Source organism: Enhydra lutris, unplaced genomic scaffold (genome assembly GCF_002288905.1).
Source record: "Enhydra lutris kenyoni isolate GAN:26980312 unplaced genomic scaffold, ASM228890v2 scaffoldscaffold9, whole genome shotgun sequence".
Classification (NCBI taxonomy): Eukaryota; Metazoa; Chordata; class Mammalia; order Carnivora; family Mustelidae; genus Enhydra; species Enhydra lutris.
In genome coordinates, this window is record NW_019154093.1 from 74,911,210 (window position 1) to 74,929,709 (window position 18,500).

General features: G+C 35.7%; 1 protein-coding gene across 3 annotated transcripts; it reads right to left on the minus strand.

The window, feature by feature from the left end:
- Positions 1–1,145: 1,145 nt before the first annotated feature.
- LOC111143610 (ligand dependent nuclear receptor interacting factor 1) lies at positions 1,146–17,384 on the minus strand. Of its 3 annotated transcripts, none has more exons than XM_022497442.1 (4): positions 16,827–17,384; positions 4,036–5,545; positions 2,585–2,857; positions 1,146–1,611 (listed from the first exon to the last, which is right to left on the minus strand). In XM_022497442.1, exons 1-4 carry the CDS (start codon positions 16,892–16,894, stop codon positions 1,174–1,176), a joined length of 2,289 nt encoding a protein of 762 aa, XP_022353150.1. In that variant the 5' UTR covers positions 16,895–17,384; the 3' UTR covers positions 1,146–1,173. The 3 variants fall into 3 exon arrangements, with proteins under 3 accessions (XP_022353150.1, XP_022353151.1, XP_022353152.1); XM_022497443.1 differs by lacking the exon at positions 16,827–17,384 and adding an exon at positions 6,893–6,912; XM_022497444.1 differs by lacking the exon at positions 4,036–5,545 and having other exon boundaries at positions 16,827–16,883.
- Between the last annotated feature and the right edge of the window lie 1,116 nt (positions 17,385–18,500).

Here is an 18,500-nt window from a genome sequence, read left to right on the forward strand (position 1 = left end):
GTTCTTTGAGGAATGCTGAGAATGTCCTAAAATTAGGTCATGTTAATGATTGCACAATTTTGTGACTATAATAAAAACCACTGAATTGTATACTTTTAAGAGGTGAATTTATGGTAAATGAATTATCTCAATAAAACTGGTATAAGAAAAAAAGGCAGAAGAATTTAGTTGATCAGTTTGCATTTTTCTCAGTGTGTATAACTTTTCTGTGACCTTACTTCTAGAGATCTTTTTTTTGCGGGGAGGGGTAAACTTTTCTTTCTTCCCATTAATCCCTATCCCCATATAACTCCTGAACTCTCCAAATCAAACATAATCAGACAGAAAAATGTTTGCCTCCATTAAGAAAAAGAATATTTTACAATTTTTAAAAAGTATTAAATGTGGCCATTGTTCAGATTTACTTTTCACATAGTTACATATGTACATAATCCAAAAAAAAGGAGGAGGAGAAGAGGAGGAAGAGGATGGAGAAGAAGAAAAAGCATTTACCTAGGAATAATAACTTATCACTTTAAGCAAACATTACATTATATAGCCTGGATTCTAAAACCCATTTTGAATTATATAAAACTACTTTGTAAAAGCCACAAAACAAGTGTCCCTCACTCTGAGAAATGTTTGAATTTTTAAATAATACTGATATAATACATTTTCTTTCATGAAATAAAATAGATTTACAACAATGGTATTATTTTATGGATACAGACTGAGTACATATATAAGCCCATTGGCAAGGCTAAGTTTAGAGCTGATATCCTCCCTTGGACTGTGTAATTTCAGCAGTATACAATAAATTCTCTACTGTTGGAGTAACACCTGTGCAGTTCAGCTAAAGATGTAGACAATTAAAAACAAAAACAAAAAAAAAAAACCTTGCACAAATATTCAAACTTTGGGAATTCTAATCAACAGAAAAATAGAAAAATTTTCCTTCCCCAAAAAAAAGTATCTAGGCGAAGATTCAGATACCCCATGTAGATTATTCACAAGAGGCATGTGTGAATCAAACTTTTTTGTAGTCCTTAAATAAAATTTAATCATTAACTGATGAAAAAACAAGTTTCATATTTAAAGACACTTTCAGAATGCATCTATAATTAACTTAATGCAAAAGTATATGAAAAAAATCACAGCTATTTCACTGCAGTCTTTAAGTATAGCGATATTTTATTATTTTTGGTGCATCTTCTTACGCATTTCTTCAAGAGCTGCTTCTTTCTCTCTCAGTACCTGTTTAAGTCTTCTTATTTTTTCATCTCGAATGGTTTCTTCTAACTCTGGTGGCGTCATGGGGAAAATATCTTCAGTGTAATTTTTATTAAAGGAATGACTCTGTTCAAAAGCTGCATTTGAATTCAATGTGCCTTTTTCCTGGTTCTCAGGGGTATAATGTTCAACCTCAGTTCTCTTTTCTTCTCTGGTTTTGTTGCGGCTTGTGAGAATGTTATGACATGATACATCTGAAATTGGTAAAATACTGCTGACGAGTTGGGAATTGGTGACGTTAGTTCCTCCATTTGCAGCTGTGTTATACACGCTCTCAGTTTTTCTCTTCTTTGTGTGATCCATCTTCTTAACGGTTTTTGCTTTTCTTTTCTTATCAAAACCCTGTTGTTATGTTGAGTAAGATTCCAAAAGAAAAACAAATTATTGCCATATAGACAGTGTGCTCTCAAATTTAACAGGATCTGCAGGTAACAGATACTTATTAAATTAAACTCAACAAAATATACTGAGAACTACAGCAAAAAGTTGTTTACCACTGTACAGTACTAAAATGAACAGCAGTGTCCTACTGATATTCACAGAGAAGAAATTGCTTAATTCACATTTTCCTACTTAAGTATTAGATGTATCAATTTATCACCAAACTATAACAGCTATTTGTAAAGTACTTGAGAAAAATAATTGACTTAATTTTTCGTTTCCTTTTCCACAGTAAGCACATATGGATGATTTTCATTGGGAAAGGTTCACTGGTCTCTGATCTAAAGTTGAGGATATTAAACAGTATAATGATATACTTCTAAGTAGAGTAATAGGCAAAGTTATACAGATGTTTCTTTTCACCATTATTGACCAAGTAGAGTTCTTAAAATGTCTGTATTAAGGGTAATACTGCAATGAACAGCTACATGCTTATATTTTCCCTACATCTGTATTATTTATAATTTTTTTATTAAGTTCTATTAACCAACATATAGTACATTAGTTTTTGATGTGCTGTTCAATTATTCATTAGTTGTGTTTAACATCCAGTGCTTACTGGATCATGTTGGATTATTTATTTTACATAGGGTCTTCAAAGTAAGATAACTAGTTTAAAAAGTTATGGGAATTTTCTTATAATTTTTTGATGAAAAAATAAATAGGTGAATAGAAACAATACAACATCTTTAACTGGAGATGTATTTTTACCTTTGTATATATGGTTCTCTTTAACACTGACTTCATATAATATATACACATATGCAAATTTGGTAACTATCATGTATATTAATGCACAGACTAAAAAAACAAATTAGGAAAATACATTCATGAACCTGTGGAGTAACTACATAGGACATCAAAAATCTATTACCTGTTTTTTCTTTTCTTCCTTCACTATCAATTCAGTCTCTTTGTAAGTATCACTCTTCACCAAACTGCTAAAGGAATCAAAACCTTCTCCAGAGGCCAAATGATCAGGAATCCGAGTAAGGCACACTCTCAAATCTTTAGTGAGACCAAATATCTTTTTAAATTCTGCATCATTCTTCAGATATGATGCCTTATTGCTTCCTCCTTGGGAATGGTTCTTGTCATTTCTTTCTTGAGTAACATTTTCGAATGTTGATGCCATCTCATTCTGGATCTGGAATCAGGAAAACAAAACACACAAACAATACTGCTAATTACTTAAGCTATTTTATCAGACTAGCAGCTAAGTGTTCATCTCATCTTACTTAAAACATCATGCTCTAAAGTCCTAAATGGGGTTTACATTACCCTTGTCTTACCACCCTCACTTGAAAAAATGAATTTAACTGAGTACAAACTTAAACTGTCCCTTTAAAATTTCTCATTTATTTTGCTTTCTTGCACTAGAAAGGTTAACAGACAATTGATTTTCAAACTGAAATAAGAATACAAACTAATGACAAGTTAAAAATAATCTATAAAACATTAGTTGGAAATTGTAGTCTTCTGGAAAAGTCTTATGCCTTTAATCAATCTTATACTTCAGAATTTACCTCCTTACATATCTAGAATTCAATGAATTCCATACTGAAGGGGAGAAACACTGGCATTATTAAGTAGATCACTCCATAAGGAAAGAGTGGGCACAAATACTTAGCACAGACAGACATACCTTAAGTACAACAGAAAGGTAACTATGTGGATATGTTGAATAATTGAAGAGTCAAAAAGGGCTTTAAAAAAAAAAACAAGGGAAACTTGTCTACTAACAACAACAAAAAAAGATGTTGATAAATCCTATTTCCACAAATGACCGAAAAGTACTGATCAGCCCCATTCTACTCCTTCTACCATCTACCTAAAAAAACTGCCAGACATCTACCCACCATCACAAACAAAAAACCCAGCTCTCCTAGATGCATAGTATTGATCTTTTCATACACTAACATTAATCTAGTAAATATATGTACATATACGTATATATATGTGTACAAATGTATATATATACACACACAGAATTTCACCAAGCTTTGAAGTCACATTATCTTTCACCATCTCTTCTAAACTTTGTTGCTGAGTTTTTTGTTTGTTTGATTTTGTCTTAAAGATTTGGCATGCCAAATGATTTAAGAGAAAAGTACTGCTTGTACTCTATTATGCTCCTCAAACATTTCTTTCAGATGAAAGCTTTGACTTAATTAAGCATTCATGTGTGTATGGTATTTGTGTGATGGGAGTGGAGGATGGGAAAGGAGGGGGGAAGAGGTATCACAGGTAACTAACTTGAGAATTAAGAAAGAAAAATTTTCTATATAGATAGAAAAAAAGAACACCCTGACATGGGAAAATTACCTTTGGTTCTTGGTCTCTGAAAACACACTGTTGTGAAGTAAGAGTTGTTGCATCAACAGAGGAACTTATTTTCTCTATGCTCTGGATGATATTTCCTTTTCTGGGGACATTTTGTACTGTACTAAATCCATCTGGAAAGTGTGGCTTTGTGAATAAAGTCTTACTCTGTTTTAAGTAGTTAATGGATTGATTCATATTATGTGGGTTTGGGGTAGAAAGAGATGGTTTCTCCACTTTTTTATTCTTCTCTGCCCTTAGATTGATCATGGAAGCAGGCTGAGTATTTGAAAGTGATTTTGTCTCCATCTGGTAAGATTTACTTTTAGCCAAAACAATATTTACAACCTCTCTGGATATTTCTGTGACTGGACTTGAACTCACTATTTGTGATGTATCTTTTCTTGGTGGAATATCAGGAGAAACAGAATTCTGTTGGTCAATTTGTGATGGCAAAACATCTGTCCCCTTTTTAGCCAATAGATAGACTTTCCCATTAAACATAACCAAGGCATTATCTTTAATAGGCATACTTTTGGATTGTGTCCCACTAGGACTGACAGTACTCAGTGATGGCATATTTATAGTGTTATCTCCCAAATTTTTCCTATCTACAAAAGTTTTTAAAATCTTTGAAGCCACATTATTTGAAGATTTAACAGGAACAAGAGATGGACTGCAAGGCTGTAGATTTTCTTGAAAAATCCATTTCACAGGAGCAGCTTGAGAATGCTGACCACCTTTTAACTGTGTCTCTTTAGCAACATTCATTGGAATTTGTGTGGTATTTAGTATCACTGGCTTTGCTATTTCTGTAACAGGTTTTGGGTAAATGTTTTGAAAGTTCTTGGTAACTACATTTTTCACTGTATTTACAGGAGATACGTAAATAACGGTTGGTATTTGGGAGGCCTCAACTGTTCCTGAGGTACTTGTGGTTGCAGCTGCAAGTATCTTTTGCTGAACTGAAGGAGGCAATGAAGACGCTGGTACAGATTTCACTTCAGCATGGGCAGGAATCTGTAAATGATGCCCAGAAGGCAAAACTGGAGACTTCACAGTCATTGGAAGACTCTGAGTATTTACTAAAATATAAGGTGAATCATTTTGTGTTGAGGAGGGAGAAACAGCAAATGTTTGCATGGTGAGTCCATCAATTTTCACACCATGACTCTGAACTTTAGAAACTGATGAGGTAAAATTTTCAGTTCCCACAGAAGTAACTCTAACTTTTTCTGCTGTATCTACTGTTCTTGTAAGAAAATAGTTTGAAGAACTGGCTGGCTGAAAAATGGGCAATTGAACTGATGCACTTGTGGAAGAGCTGGAAATCTGAGTCTGAAAAGTAACTTGAACTGGGCTTCCTGTATTCCCTTTCAAAGCATCAGACATGACTGAAGATTGAACTAGCGGTATAAGATTTCCAGAAGAATTAGGAATTGGAAGTAATTGCAGAAGATTTTTTCCATCGGAGCCAATCGTCTGAACTACTTGGTACATGCAGCCTGAAACACTTAAAAGAACATTGAGTAAATCAATACAACATACTAGACGGTATATACATTTTATTTAAAAACAGATATTTGCAAATACTATTTTAAAAAGATAAAAATTTATAAAATATGGTAAAAATATATAATCTGTCACTTTGAGTTTTCAAAGTGAAATACTGCAAAACAAAGATTTTGAAGTAGGAGAGATAATCAAAGGTATGATCAGCTTCGATTTAGAATTGCTCATATGGTTAGGTAATGGGTAAATTAGACTTTTCTAAGGTTTTACCCTATATAAAATTATGTCTATTAGAATATTTTCCTCTTAAACTAGTAGTATTCTCCCTTCTTTTTTTTAACTTGTATTATTTCCTTTTGTCCTCCTCCTCCACTCTGATTGCCCAGGATTCTCATTTCACCTCCATTTATGCTTATTCTATTTCCCTCACTCCTTTCTACCCTCTTTCCAATCTGTTGTGCTCTTCCCACTGACAATGACTCACAAGTCCTACTGTCAGCCATCCTTCTTTTGCTTAAGGACTCTCTTATGGTATGATACCTTAGTGTACCACATTTTCGGAGACTAAATGGAGTTACCCATGTAGGAATCATTTTCTTCCTTGACTTACTGTTTTAGCACATTTGAAGTTGGGTGCTAAATAGCCCTTGGTATGGAAATTATTCATATTAGTTCCCACTGCTTGTCAATCCATATAAATAACAGCAACGCCAATTCAGTTAAGTGGTTTTCAATGAACGTGGAACACAGTGGAAAAAAATTTTTTTTAACTAGCCTATTTTGATCCTGATACTTATGAGCTATATCTTAGTACAGACTCTCTGACTTTTAAAAATCCAAAATATACCAATCTCTATTTTATAAGCAATTATTTGTAGATTTCTTCAATACAGATACCTCAAAGTTATTTATGCCTAAAACCACTTCAGTTCCTGGAAAATACTGAGTTCTCATGGGACTCAGAGTAATCACATGTGCTCTCTCCCTAGCTACTCCTCTCCTCTCCTCTCCCACCCATATAACTCAAGTGTCAGCATTAATAATACTTCCCAAGAGATGCATTCTCTAACCACTTTAACTATCTTTGCCCATCTTTCATAATTAGTGTATAATATTACACCTGTTAGTTTCATTGTACACATCACAAGTTGTCAATATATACTAATCTATTTGTTCACTTGCATATAGACTGTCTCTCATGCTAAATCCTAGCAACAGAAATGCAGAGTTCATGTCCTACCAACAGTATGACCTTATATGACTAAGATCAAATGAAAACAAGTAATAATTAGAATTCTTAATGATGTAAAGGTGTATTTTATTGCCCATAAGTGTTTTTAAAACCTACATATTAGGGACGCCTGGGTGGCTCAGTTGGTTAAGCAGCTGCCTTCGGCTCAGGTCATGATCCCAGCGTCCTGGGATCGAGTCCCACATCAGGCTCCTTGCTTGGCGGGGAGCCTGCTTCTCCCTCTGTCTCTGCCTGCCATTCTGTCTGCCTGTGCTTGCTCTCTCTCCCTCTGACAAATTAAAAAAAAAAAAACAAAAAAACCTACATATTAGTAAAAGTCAAAGCCAAAAACTCTATGCATTCTAGGAAGCCCTAGGAACTCAGTTTTACCTTTCAGTAACCCAAAATAATACAATTAAATCTTTTTAAATATTTAAAACTGTTTTCTGGCCACTTCATAGTGCTTCAAAATGTTAAATTTACTTTTAACAAATTAAGAGTTGCTTAATTTTGAAATTCTTCTTTCTAAATTCTAATTTGTAATTCTTCTTTCTTTCTTCTTCTTCTTCTTTCTAAAACTTCTCTAAAGAGAAGCATGAACATAAATGTATGAATTCTCACTATCGGGACTTAAAGAAGAAACCAACTTTCATTACTTCCCCACTCCCCAAAAAACAGAAAAGGCCTGAACTTATTCAACTTTAATTTATCCAACAAAAATTTACTTGAGTGTCTGTTATGGTTCAGGCACCTGGCTCAATTATGGGAAAAGGGTCAGTAACCTACAGCCTTCAGCCAAATTTTGCCGCCTACCTGTATTTGTGCAGCCCATAAGCTAAGAATGTTTTTTCTATTAGAAATGGTTTTTTTAAAGTGACAAGAGCAGTATTTTGTTATCTGTGAAATTATGAGATTCAAATATCAGCATCCATAAATAAAGTTTTATTAGTACACAGTCACACTCATCTTTAATGTACTATATATGGCTGCTCTCATGCTACAGTAACACAGTTGAGTAGTTACACCAGAGATGATCATATGGCCCACAAAGCCTGAAATATTTACTATCTGGCTCTTGACAGAAAATATTTGCTTGTCTCCAAGCTAGTCTGACCCACAATTCCCAAAAGAACTTAAACTGTTGGTTATATGGACAGGTAAACAGGCAATTATCATTAGGTGAGATAAATGATACACTGTATTTGGATGAGAACAAAAATGCTTGCTCTTTTTTTTTTTAAAGATTTTATTTACCTATTTGACAGAGAGAGACACAATGAGAGAGGGAACATAAACAGGGGGAGTGGGAGAGGGAGAAGCAGGCTTCCTGCTGAGCAGGGAGCCTGATGCGGGATCAATCCTAGGACTCAAGGATCATGACCCAAGTGGAAGGCGAAGCTTAATGAGTCAGCCACCTAGGCGCCCCTGCTTGCTCCTTTTCTTAAAAGCTTCCTAGATAGGACATTCTCCTACTTCCATAATAATTCCTTGGTCTTCCTTGTCAACTCATCCTACCTGAATCAACCTTCAAATGCTGAAATTCACCAAAGCTGAGACTGAATGCTCTTCCTTAAACTTTTCTCAATTATTTCTTTAATGTGTATGACTTCAGTAAATTACCATTTATACAGCAGCAATTAAAGGATTTGCATCTTAGCTCTTTGGAGATTGAGACTTATATATCCAACTACCCTCATGACATTTCCATTCAGAATTTCAAATGCACCTAAAACTCAACATGGCCTTTTCCAGTGTTTTTTTTTTTTCCTTCCCCTATGATAAGTGGCATATCATAAATCAGAACAAGGAATTTCCCGCTTTCTAATCATCTACATTTAATCTATCACAAAATTCTGTTGGTATTATCTCCTAAATTTCCCTTAATCTTTTCAATTCTTTCCAAACTATCTTTCTCCATTCTATTCAAGCAAACATCACTGCTGGCTTGGACTACTGTAGTAGCTTCATAACTGGTCTCTTCTTCAGCCACAGCCTCTCCCTTTTAAAGCTTTCATCACATTAAAACTGATCCTTCCCTGCTTAAAAGAGTTCAGCAGGTTCCCATTTTCTTTGAGCAGGAGAACAAAAACCAAGAGATTTTGATGCAATGGAAGCCAAAGGAAGAGAGTTTTGAGAAAATGGGCAAGTCTATTTAAAAGTTCTAACAAGCCAAGTAGGATGTAGATTAAAATGTAAACTTGCATGAAAAAAAGGTTTGGGGGCACCTGAGTGGCTCAGTTGTTAGGCGTCTGCCTTCGGCTCAGGTCATGATCCTGGGGTCTTAGGATCTAGCCCTGAGTCTGGCTGTCTGCTTGGCGGGAAGCCTGCTTCTCTCCCACCTGCTCCCCCTGCTTGTGTTCCTTCTCTCACTATCTCTCTTTCTGTGTCAAATAAATAAATAAAATCTTAAAAAAAAAAAAAAACAGTTTGGTGGAGAAAAAAAGTTGCAGAGGAATTAACATGAAAAAAGGATATTAAGATAGAAGGTACAGACAACTTCTATGAACTTTGACTGTCAAAGGGAAGATAAAGACTGGCAAGTAGATGGAGGCTAAATGGGGTCAAGAAGGGATCTGTTTTGTCTTTTTTAAGGTTAAATGAATCAGAGCATAAATTAATGCTCTTATGAGTTATCAAGAGAAGAGGATAAAGAGGGCTAAGTGTAAGGTGTGATAAGGAGATAAGAAATCAGAGCAAAAACAGAAATTTGAGGAGAATCAAAAAGATCTGAAACAGTCTAAGATGGCTAAGGATATAGGTAGATTATGGATTTATAGTGAGACCAGTTTGTGCTTTTGTGAGATCTTCCTTGTCTCATCGGGTGTAAGCAAAGTAAAAGCAAATCCCTGAGTTCATCCAGGGTTGGAGCGGCTTCAGAAGAATGGGGTAAAAAAGTCAAAGAGGAACAAAATAATTTAGGATATTGGTAAAAATTATTAAAATGAGGACGTATAGAATCTAAACAGAAGGAGAAGAAAATGAGAACACAAAATGCAAAAGTAGAAGGCAAAAGTAGAGAATGAAGGGATTCTGGACTGGAGGTCAGATAAAGTAAAAAAAAACAAAACAAAACAAAACATAGAGTGGGGTACTTAAAAAAGTAAGCTAGAAATACTGCAACTGGTGTTGAGAAAAGAGAATGCCTGAATCAAGAATTTCATAGATGCAGCAATTGAATCTTACAACAAGAACTACAGAAGTGGATGGATGGTGACAGAATGAAGATCACAGAAGAAAAAGAACTTTGTACTGAAAGACTAGATGACAAACAGATTATCCATATAATTGCTAAAGTCACACAGGATTAGAGAGATGATTGTGACCTGTGTTCCAAATTCAGTGACAGGAAGTTGGTAGATGATGTTCATGAACCACAATTAAGACCGTCTACCAATTTCTGGTCACTGATATGCCAAAAAGCTCCCTAAAATTCATTCTCTTTTGCAGCCTATTTTCTTTCCCATTATTCTACTACATCTCATTCTCAAAGATTATCAAGTTATGTTCTCACAGTTAAATCTGTCTTTATCCTCATTGTCTAGGTGCCTGCTAGTGAAACTGACATTCCTAGCTAATTGCACACTGTGGACCTCTACCTAATGTGAATTCCACTGCACACAATTTGCTTATTTTTCTTAATGTTTCCTTTCTTATTCATGTTCTGCATTTTAAGTATCCAACTATGACTATTCCCCAAAGCACAACTCTTGACCCATTTCTCAAGACATTCTTCCTTAAACAAATGCTTCCTTAAACCAAATGCTTCAACTATTGCATCAACTGCTTCAACTATTGCCTTTGCAATAATGACTTCCATAGTTATATCCTTTATTCCTATTCCCTAATATTGACCTCAGTTCTTTATCTGTGTTGTCTTACTAAACATTTTCACTTTTAATACCAGGACTTTTTTTTTAAACCATGACTTTCAAGTTCAAATTACTCTCTACTGTTAACTAGTAACTAGTTAACTAGTAATCCTACCATCCAGTTATCCAGTCATAGGTTAGCACTACTATTTCCCAAGTCACTTAGGTTTTAAATCACTTAGCCGTCTCTGACTTACCTTTATCACCCTTTTGACCTTTGATTCACCCTAAGCATCCTGTATAGATGCCTACAAAGCGTAAACATTCAATAAATGCATAGTGAATGAATCACTGAGTCTGTAAAGTATTTTTTTCTTTTTATAGCTTTTACTCATTCTTCTCTTTCACCACTGCCACTTCTACTATCTAGATCAGACCTGCATCACCTTGTGTCCAGTCCTCATTATCTCACCCCTGTATTTTGCTTCACTTTTAAACTAGTTTTAAGTTTTTAATCTCTGGAAGATTAAAGCATTATTTTCATCCTGTTACTTCCTTTCTCAAAGTTCCAATGATTCATCACTGCCAATTCAGCCTGACTTGAAAAATCGTCTAAAATCTAGATCCAACCAACTCTACAACAGTACCATCTATAACTTCTAAGTTAAAAATCTCTGATCCTCCCAGGAAGAGAGGATTATTCTTGATTATCCCAAGTATAGTATTTACTCCAAGTATTCCTCAGGTTATTTTCTTTCTTTCTTCAACAATTTAAAACATAGCTATAAACTGAGGACCAACTCCATCTTCTCCATGAATATTTCCAAGTCCGTCAAACTCACATTAATTTCTTCCAACTTAAAATGCCTAAAGTAATCCCACTGATGCCACTAATGCTAGGAGTTATATAATGCCTTCTATATAATGTCTTATAAAAAATAAGTAAAATTTTGTTTTTCTTACAGAGACTTTATCATTTACTTTGTAATGATTCCCCCAATACCAAGTATAGTAGGCCCTCAAAAAACTTATATAAAAATGGAGCTCTTTCAAATTTCCACTTTGACTGAACTATCTCAATACCTTTTCTTTAGTCTCCTTTTGTTTATTTACACACTTTTGTCAATGAATCTGTCAATAATATCTGGCTCACAGATTAGAAGCTTCAACACAGCAGAACTTTTATAATGTTTTTATAATTATCTGCATATGGGAATGCACATTTTTAATTGGTATGGTTTTTAAACAAAGGACACAGGCTTCTGATACCTCATTCACATACTTCATTATATGGCCTGTATGTTTCTGCTTTACAGAAAACATTTATATTGCACAAACTATTTTCAAGTCTCATCATTCATTTTTCCTCTCTCTTCCCTTCCCCCCCCCCCCAAAACGAAGGAAAATACAACTTCTTCTATGTCAGTGTATCAATACAGATTCACATAATCTACAAGAGACCATAAATTCCTTAAAGGTAGATTATCCAATTCATTATCCAATTCACATCCACTCCACCTAAAAAAGAGCAACTGGTACATGGTAAAAATGTTAGCTGAATTATCTCCTGCTACAAGTCATCATTTAAAAAAAAAAACAAAAAAAAAAAACAAAAAAAACCACAGCACCATGATTTCCTAGCAGCAAATGGAATAAGTTCTAAAAGTTCAACTGGAATGTAGAATGCTAAGAAATAATAAATCAGGGTGAAATTCATACTTCTTCAATTAGTATACTTTTTTTCAGATCTAGAAAAGACATTCCATTTAAACTATAATTCAAAAAGAGCAAAAAAAAAAAAAAACAACCCTATAACTAAAACCTCATAAAGATTCTCCTTAAAAATCATATTCTGCTAACTAATGTTAGAACTAAAATTAGAATCAGATTCTGCACCCCATATTCTGGTTTGGTTATTTAAAAATTTAGAAAAATCATCAATGTGCTAGTTACTTTAAATCAGTTGGTGTATGAACTGAGAACTATACTGCAAACACAGTAAAGTTGAAGACTTTTTAAAAAAAGTGAAAAGAATACATTAGAAAGTTCACAGGATTCTAATCTTGGCTCTTCCAATTGTTAATTAATTGGAGTAAATTTGCTTAACTTCTTTGAATCTGTTTCTTCATTTGCAAAATGGGGACAGTAAGGCTTGCAATGAGAAGTAAATGAAATAACTGGCTGGAATTATGATAAATTCCCAATATATGCTAGTTATCATATTCCATTAAAATATATAATTGGTGTCCAAAAATAAGTAAATGAATCAGGTAGTTTTTTGACAATGTAAGAACTTGAATAAAAAGGTATGAGAACTCTTAATAAAAAGTATATTAAACATACTTATATAACTTTTGACATTTTTAATTATTCTAATATTGACATAAAACATTCACATATAAGAAATGGAATGATAAAAAATTTCGCAGGCTAACGAACATTTTGCAGATATTTTTGCGAAATAGATTTTTTCAACGGCTAGAAGACATTTTTTTCCATCTATGATTTAACATTATGTACATACACAATATACATAATGTAATAACATACAATATATACTACATAATATTATATACATAACAGATCCATTATTGTAAATAGTTGTCATTAACTCTAATTCTGATAAACAGATCAGCAATGTGGATATCGCCATTATGATTTTTATAGCTGGAGATTCGGTAATATTAAATAAGTTATTCAGAATTACATGCTTTCTTCGACAATCCCATCCACTTTTTTGAATTTACTTTAGCATAAACCAAACATAACAGGATCCAAAATATTCAACTGATTAAAGTGAGAGATTAATGAGAAACAGATTTCAGTTAGCCCATCAGGTATATGTATCAATGTCTCTTTCTTACACACCAAAACAGTAAAGATAATATAACACACTGTACAAAAGTAAATGCACAACAAACTGATAATGAAACATCATGTTTCTAACCAAACCAAGCCCACTGCTGAGGAAACTAATTTTAGCTCCCCATCTAACAACAAAGGATTAAATGCAGATAGAAGCCAGTTGCCAGTCACATCCTGATTCTCATTATTCTGACATGTATCATCACAGGCTTTTATTATAATACCTCTGAGCTGATGACTTACGTCTCTGTTTTCAGCTCTGACCCTGCCTGAGTTTCAAATTCAAATACCTCTCCGATTATTTACCTCTCCCAACATTTTTTGGGGTGTGTTCACCTCATCTCAATTAATTTACCAATACTTATCCAGATAATTTGCATTATAATTGATCCCCTTTTCTTCATGCCAATTCACTGACAAAATCTGCCCATTTTCCCTTCTGTATTTCTTTGAATCCAACCTTGCTCTACATAAGCTAGTTCAGGCCCTCAAAATCTCTGAAAGGACAACTTAAATAGAATCTTTATATGTCTGATCCATCACCCCCAAATCCACACTACCATCAGTTATCTATAATGCACACAGGAACATGACCACCTTTTCTTAAAATCCTCTAAATGACCTCCAGTAGATTAAGTCTAATCTTTCCAGCAGAGCAAAGCAAACTAAGAGCTATCTATTTATCCTGCTTGTAGTACAGAATCAAACAAAAATACTGACTCCTGGTAATAAGTCATACTGGTGCTTTATTTACCAGTTCCCTCCATTTGGACGCAGCCTGGATTCATCTTTAAATGAATAGCTGACACTTACATTCCCAAACTCAGGTGCTCCATAAACCTTTCCTACAATTTCCTTTCTCTATGCTCTCACAGCATCCTGTGTACAACACTATTTTAAAAGTGTATTACATCACCTCCCCCTAGACTGTAAGGTTTTTCGTGCATGGTTCATATTCTCTTCTTTAATCAGTCTCTCCACTTAGCAAAGTCTATCATGTAGGCACTCAGTGAATGTTTTTCAACCAAATGTTTGAACTATACTATAATGGTAAACTAGGACATAAACCTAGATTGCTAGAATTCCAAAGCTTACCTTCTTTCTACTATACCATTCTAACTCCTGCTTTGCTCTTTGCAAATAAAGCCCCAATCTAAATAAACTGAATGCCTTCTATCAAAAATATCTTCTAGATTTTTTCTTTGTACTCTAAAGACTTTTATACTTTATGCCCTGATGAATTAGATATACATTAAATAAACATTCTGAAAACCAATAATGAAAAACTTTTTTTAAAGCAAGCAGCAGTAACTCAAGAAAAATCCAAGCATCTATAGAAAATAAAATCATACTCATTTTAAGTTTATGAAGATTTAGTACCATCAAAATTATCAGAAAAATAAGGAAACCAAGCTTGCAAGAGCTGATATTAATCAAATGATTTTTAAGTTATAGTTGTACATTATGCAGATTGTTACTTACAAAACAGAATAGAATCAAATATGCAAGCAATAATGAAAATAAGAGTCGAATAGTTTCAGAAAAGCATCTGGTAATGTTCCAAATATGTGATGTCAAACCTCAGTGATCTGAGGAAATAAATGCATTTGAAGATGATGAAAACAGCGCATAAACCAATGAGTTAATGAACTTCGAATGACTTATGAATGTAATCAAAATACAACTGTTTGTAATTAAAAAAAAAAAAAGTCAAATACAGATAGCCAAAGGCTTAGAAACTGAATAAAAGAGTTAAAGTACACAATAAACAAAAACGTTAAGTTCTTATTCTTATTTCTAATACTGAAAAACAATGCCATCCTAAGACAAACTGTGTTAAGTTACGGCAAGTGAAATGTCATCAAATATCCAGATACCAAAACAAACGAGAAGAAATCAACAGTTATCAGGAAGTAATTGTACTTTTATGTCATCCATACAGAGCACTATCTCTGCCTCTTCCCCCAGCTTCCACCAAAAGGAAACCAACAAACGTTATCGTACACACAAGCTGGCTCTTTTTACGATTTGAAATGCAATGGTTCTTTCTTGGTAGTTCTTCATATTGTTTTGGCTCATCGCATTTAGTGATCATTTCTTCTTAAAACATTGTGCATGCTTTTTCAGTCGTTATTACAATTCCGTTTTGCCTCTACTTGTAATTAAAAGAAACCTATTTCCTGGGCTAAAATTTGTACAGAAATAAAGTCGTATTCTCCTAATAATAATACCTAACATATAAGTATTGCTTTTCTTTTTTCCTACACTAAATATTTCACATATACTCATTCTTTTAATCCTTAAAATATATCTAGGCACTCATATACTGGAAAGGAGACTGGAGAGAAGGCACTTGGCCTCAGGAACAGTAAATGTCAAAGCTAGGGTTAAATTTAGGTAGACTGATGTTCTTCACACATAAATCCTCTTCCATGAATTTTACATTCCAATTTCCATGTTTTCTTCACATTTTCCTTCTGCAGAGACTCATTAAGTTTTTTCTCACCAATTATACATCCACTGACCATGGAGTCTACAACTTAAAGTACTTGATCTTCTCTAACAGTTTTGTTCCCGTTTTATTTCCTCTTGACTAACATAACCTTAAAAAAAAAAAAAAAAAACTACTAACTTAGTGATTAAAAAAAAAAAAAACTTGTAAATGTGCAACTAAGTCTTTTTAAGAAATACCGATCTCCCTATGTCAGAGTTCCTGTATAGAGACATCCAATTAGAGACGGCATTCTCATTACACCTGCTTCAAACACGCTGCTCCAAAGGATGGATTTCACAAGAGAATTACTCTTTTCTTTCTTTGCATATAAAAACTATTATTTGAAATTTTTAAAAAATCCATTCCCTCGCTCTGTATCAATTTTTCAGTTTCTGAATTCATATGCTCATCATCTGCACATATTTTTCCTTCCCTTTTCACTAACTCTTAAATAATAGCTATTTCCACGGAAGGTCCAGCGCCACCTGGGCTGCACTTGCTATTATTCCGTGCTGGGCGTGGCGTGTTTTTCTGCGAGTGCGCGAGAATCTTCCAGAAAGTTTTAGTCACACAGGAGCGTCGGCCATGTTGGTCTTCCTCACCCGTGGAGATCTACTCTTTCGCCTGTGAAACTTGAGACGCTGGAATCCTGCGGAGCCGCGGCCGAGGCTGCCTGCGTCAGGCTCTGTTGAGGCTTTACGCTTCCAAGAGAGGCGCGCTCTGAGGGTTCTGAGTAGTCCAAGGGAGGCCCGGCAGTCGCCCCCACTGCGGGGGTCAAGCTCCTCTAACTCGCAGAGCGTCCGGAAACGACGGCCGACTCGGCACCCTGCAGGGAGGCGGGCGAGGGGCAGTGTGTCGAGGGAGATTCGAAACCGGTACTTACCACTGCGAGGCGTTGCCTGACTTTTCCTCTGCGGGTTTCAGGAAGACCCTCTGTAGGTTATTGGACATTTTAGAGGGGTGGGAGGGGCCAGCACATCCAGGAAAGTGGGCAATGGGGAGCCGAGGTCCTCCAAAGGGAGAGAACCTGAGCGAGAGAAGGTTGGGCTGGAGGTGTCCCGGAGCAACTCAGGTTCGATGCTGAAAGGAGGGCGACGGCAGGGTCTAGGGAGGGCGTATCCCTAGCCTTCGGAAGGACGCGACGCAGCCACCAGAAACCGGAAGAATCCAAGCGGCTGACGACGCCACTCGGGCCCTAGCCTCTGAGAGGAGCGGCCCGAGTCTCCGCCCCGGCGAGCCTACGACATTGCTTCAGAGCCATCCGGAGTCGACACGGAAGGCGTGGCTTTAATGGCGCCGCCCCTAGGGGTGCCGGGTCATTGGAGAAGACCGTGCGGGACAGCCTCGGCCGACTCCGCCCACCGCAGCCGCCAGCCGGGCAAAGCTCAGACAGTGGCTTCCGGGCTCGTCATGTCCGGTTGCCAAGGTGACTGGCTCGCTGAAGCACCGCCCTTATGATGGGATCCAATCGCAAGTGACGTTTGCTCCCTCTTCTTCCGGATCAAGTAACGAATCACAAAAGAATATTCTCAAGATTTCTACGCAAAATAAAATGTTTCCGGGGTCATTCGTAAATTTTCTACCTATGTGTTAGCTGGTAGTGTAAGTTTTTCTTTCCCGCCAGTGCTTTAAAAGGCGTCGAAAGGCTCTTTTGGACTATGTGCACTGGTGGTGTGTGAACCTTTTAGACGCCTGCGTGTAGCCAGCGCTGTATTTCTTGCTGCTTTATGGGGTTTCTCGTTTTTGTTTTTGTTTTTTTTTTTTTCCTTTTTCTTGAAGCTTTGGCTCTAGTTTTAACCTTTCCTCCACCCCACGCTCATCTCATTCCTCGGTCAAAATTACTACTTATGGCCATATAGTTAATTCGTTAATTCTCCAAAAGTTTATTCTCCACATAGGTTCCCCCCCCCGCCCCGACCAACTTCATTTGGTTTTCCAGAGGAATCCTTTCCAGAAGTCTCTTGATTCCTGTTGAATCACTTAGCTGAGAAACGGTTAAGTCTCTGGCTTAAAGGGTGGACATTCTAGTTCAGCTGGGACTAGAGGGAAGTTGTGGGAGGAGTAGTTTAGAAGATGGTTTTATCAGGTATAGACAATAAAAATGTAAACTGGCTCAAACGGACTGTTCAAATTTAGAAGGCTGGCATAAGGTGGCTGAATCAAAGCTTTACGTTAATCTTTTTAAAATGCTGTTTACTCATTCCCCTAACTTCTTAATGAGCTAATACTTATTAAAGAGCTTAATGTCCTGATACCTTAACAGAAAGCAATACTTTTTAATTGCTGTTAATCTTTGTTGAAGGTTAGTTTCAGCAATAGACAATCCTGTGTGTGTAACCGGCATTTATCTTTCAGTCGAATATCGCCCATACTAAAGAAGGGGCAGGGTGGTGAGCCTTTTCTACTGTCTTCATTTTGGTCATTCTCTGATCTGTGAAAGCAAATTACTTGAATAATTTGCCCATTCATAGCTTCTTCCATGTTTTTATTATTTATTTCTTACCTTTCGCATTCTCAGTTCTCATGTCCATCATCTCTTCCTATAAATGAAACTCAT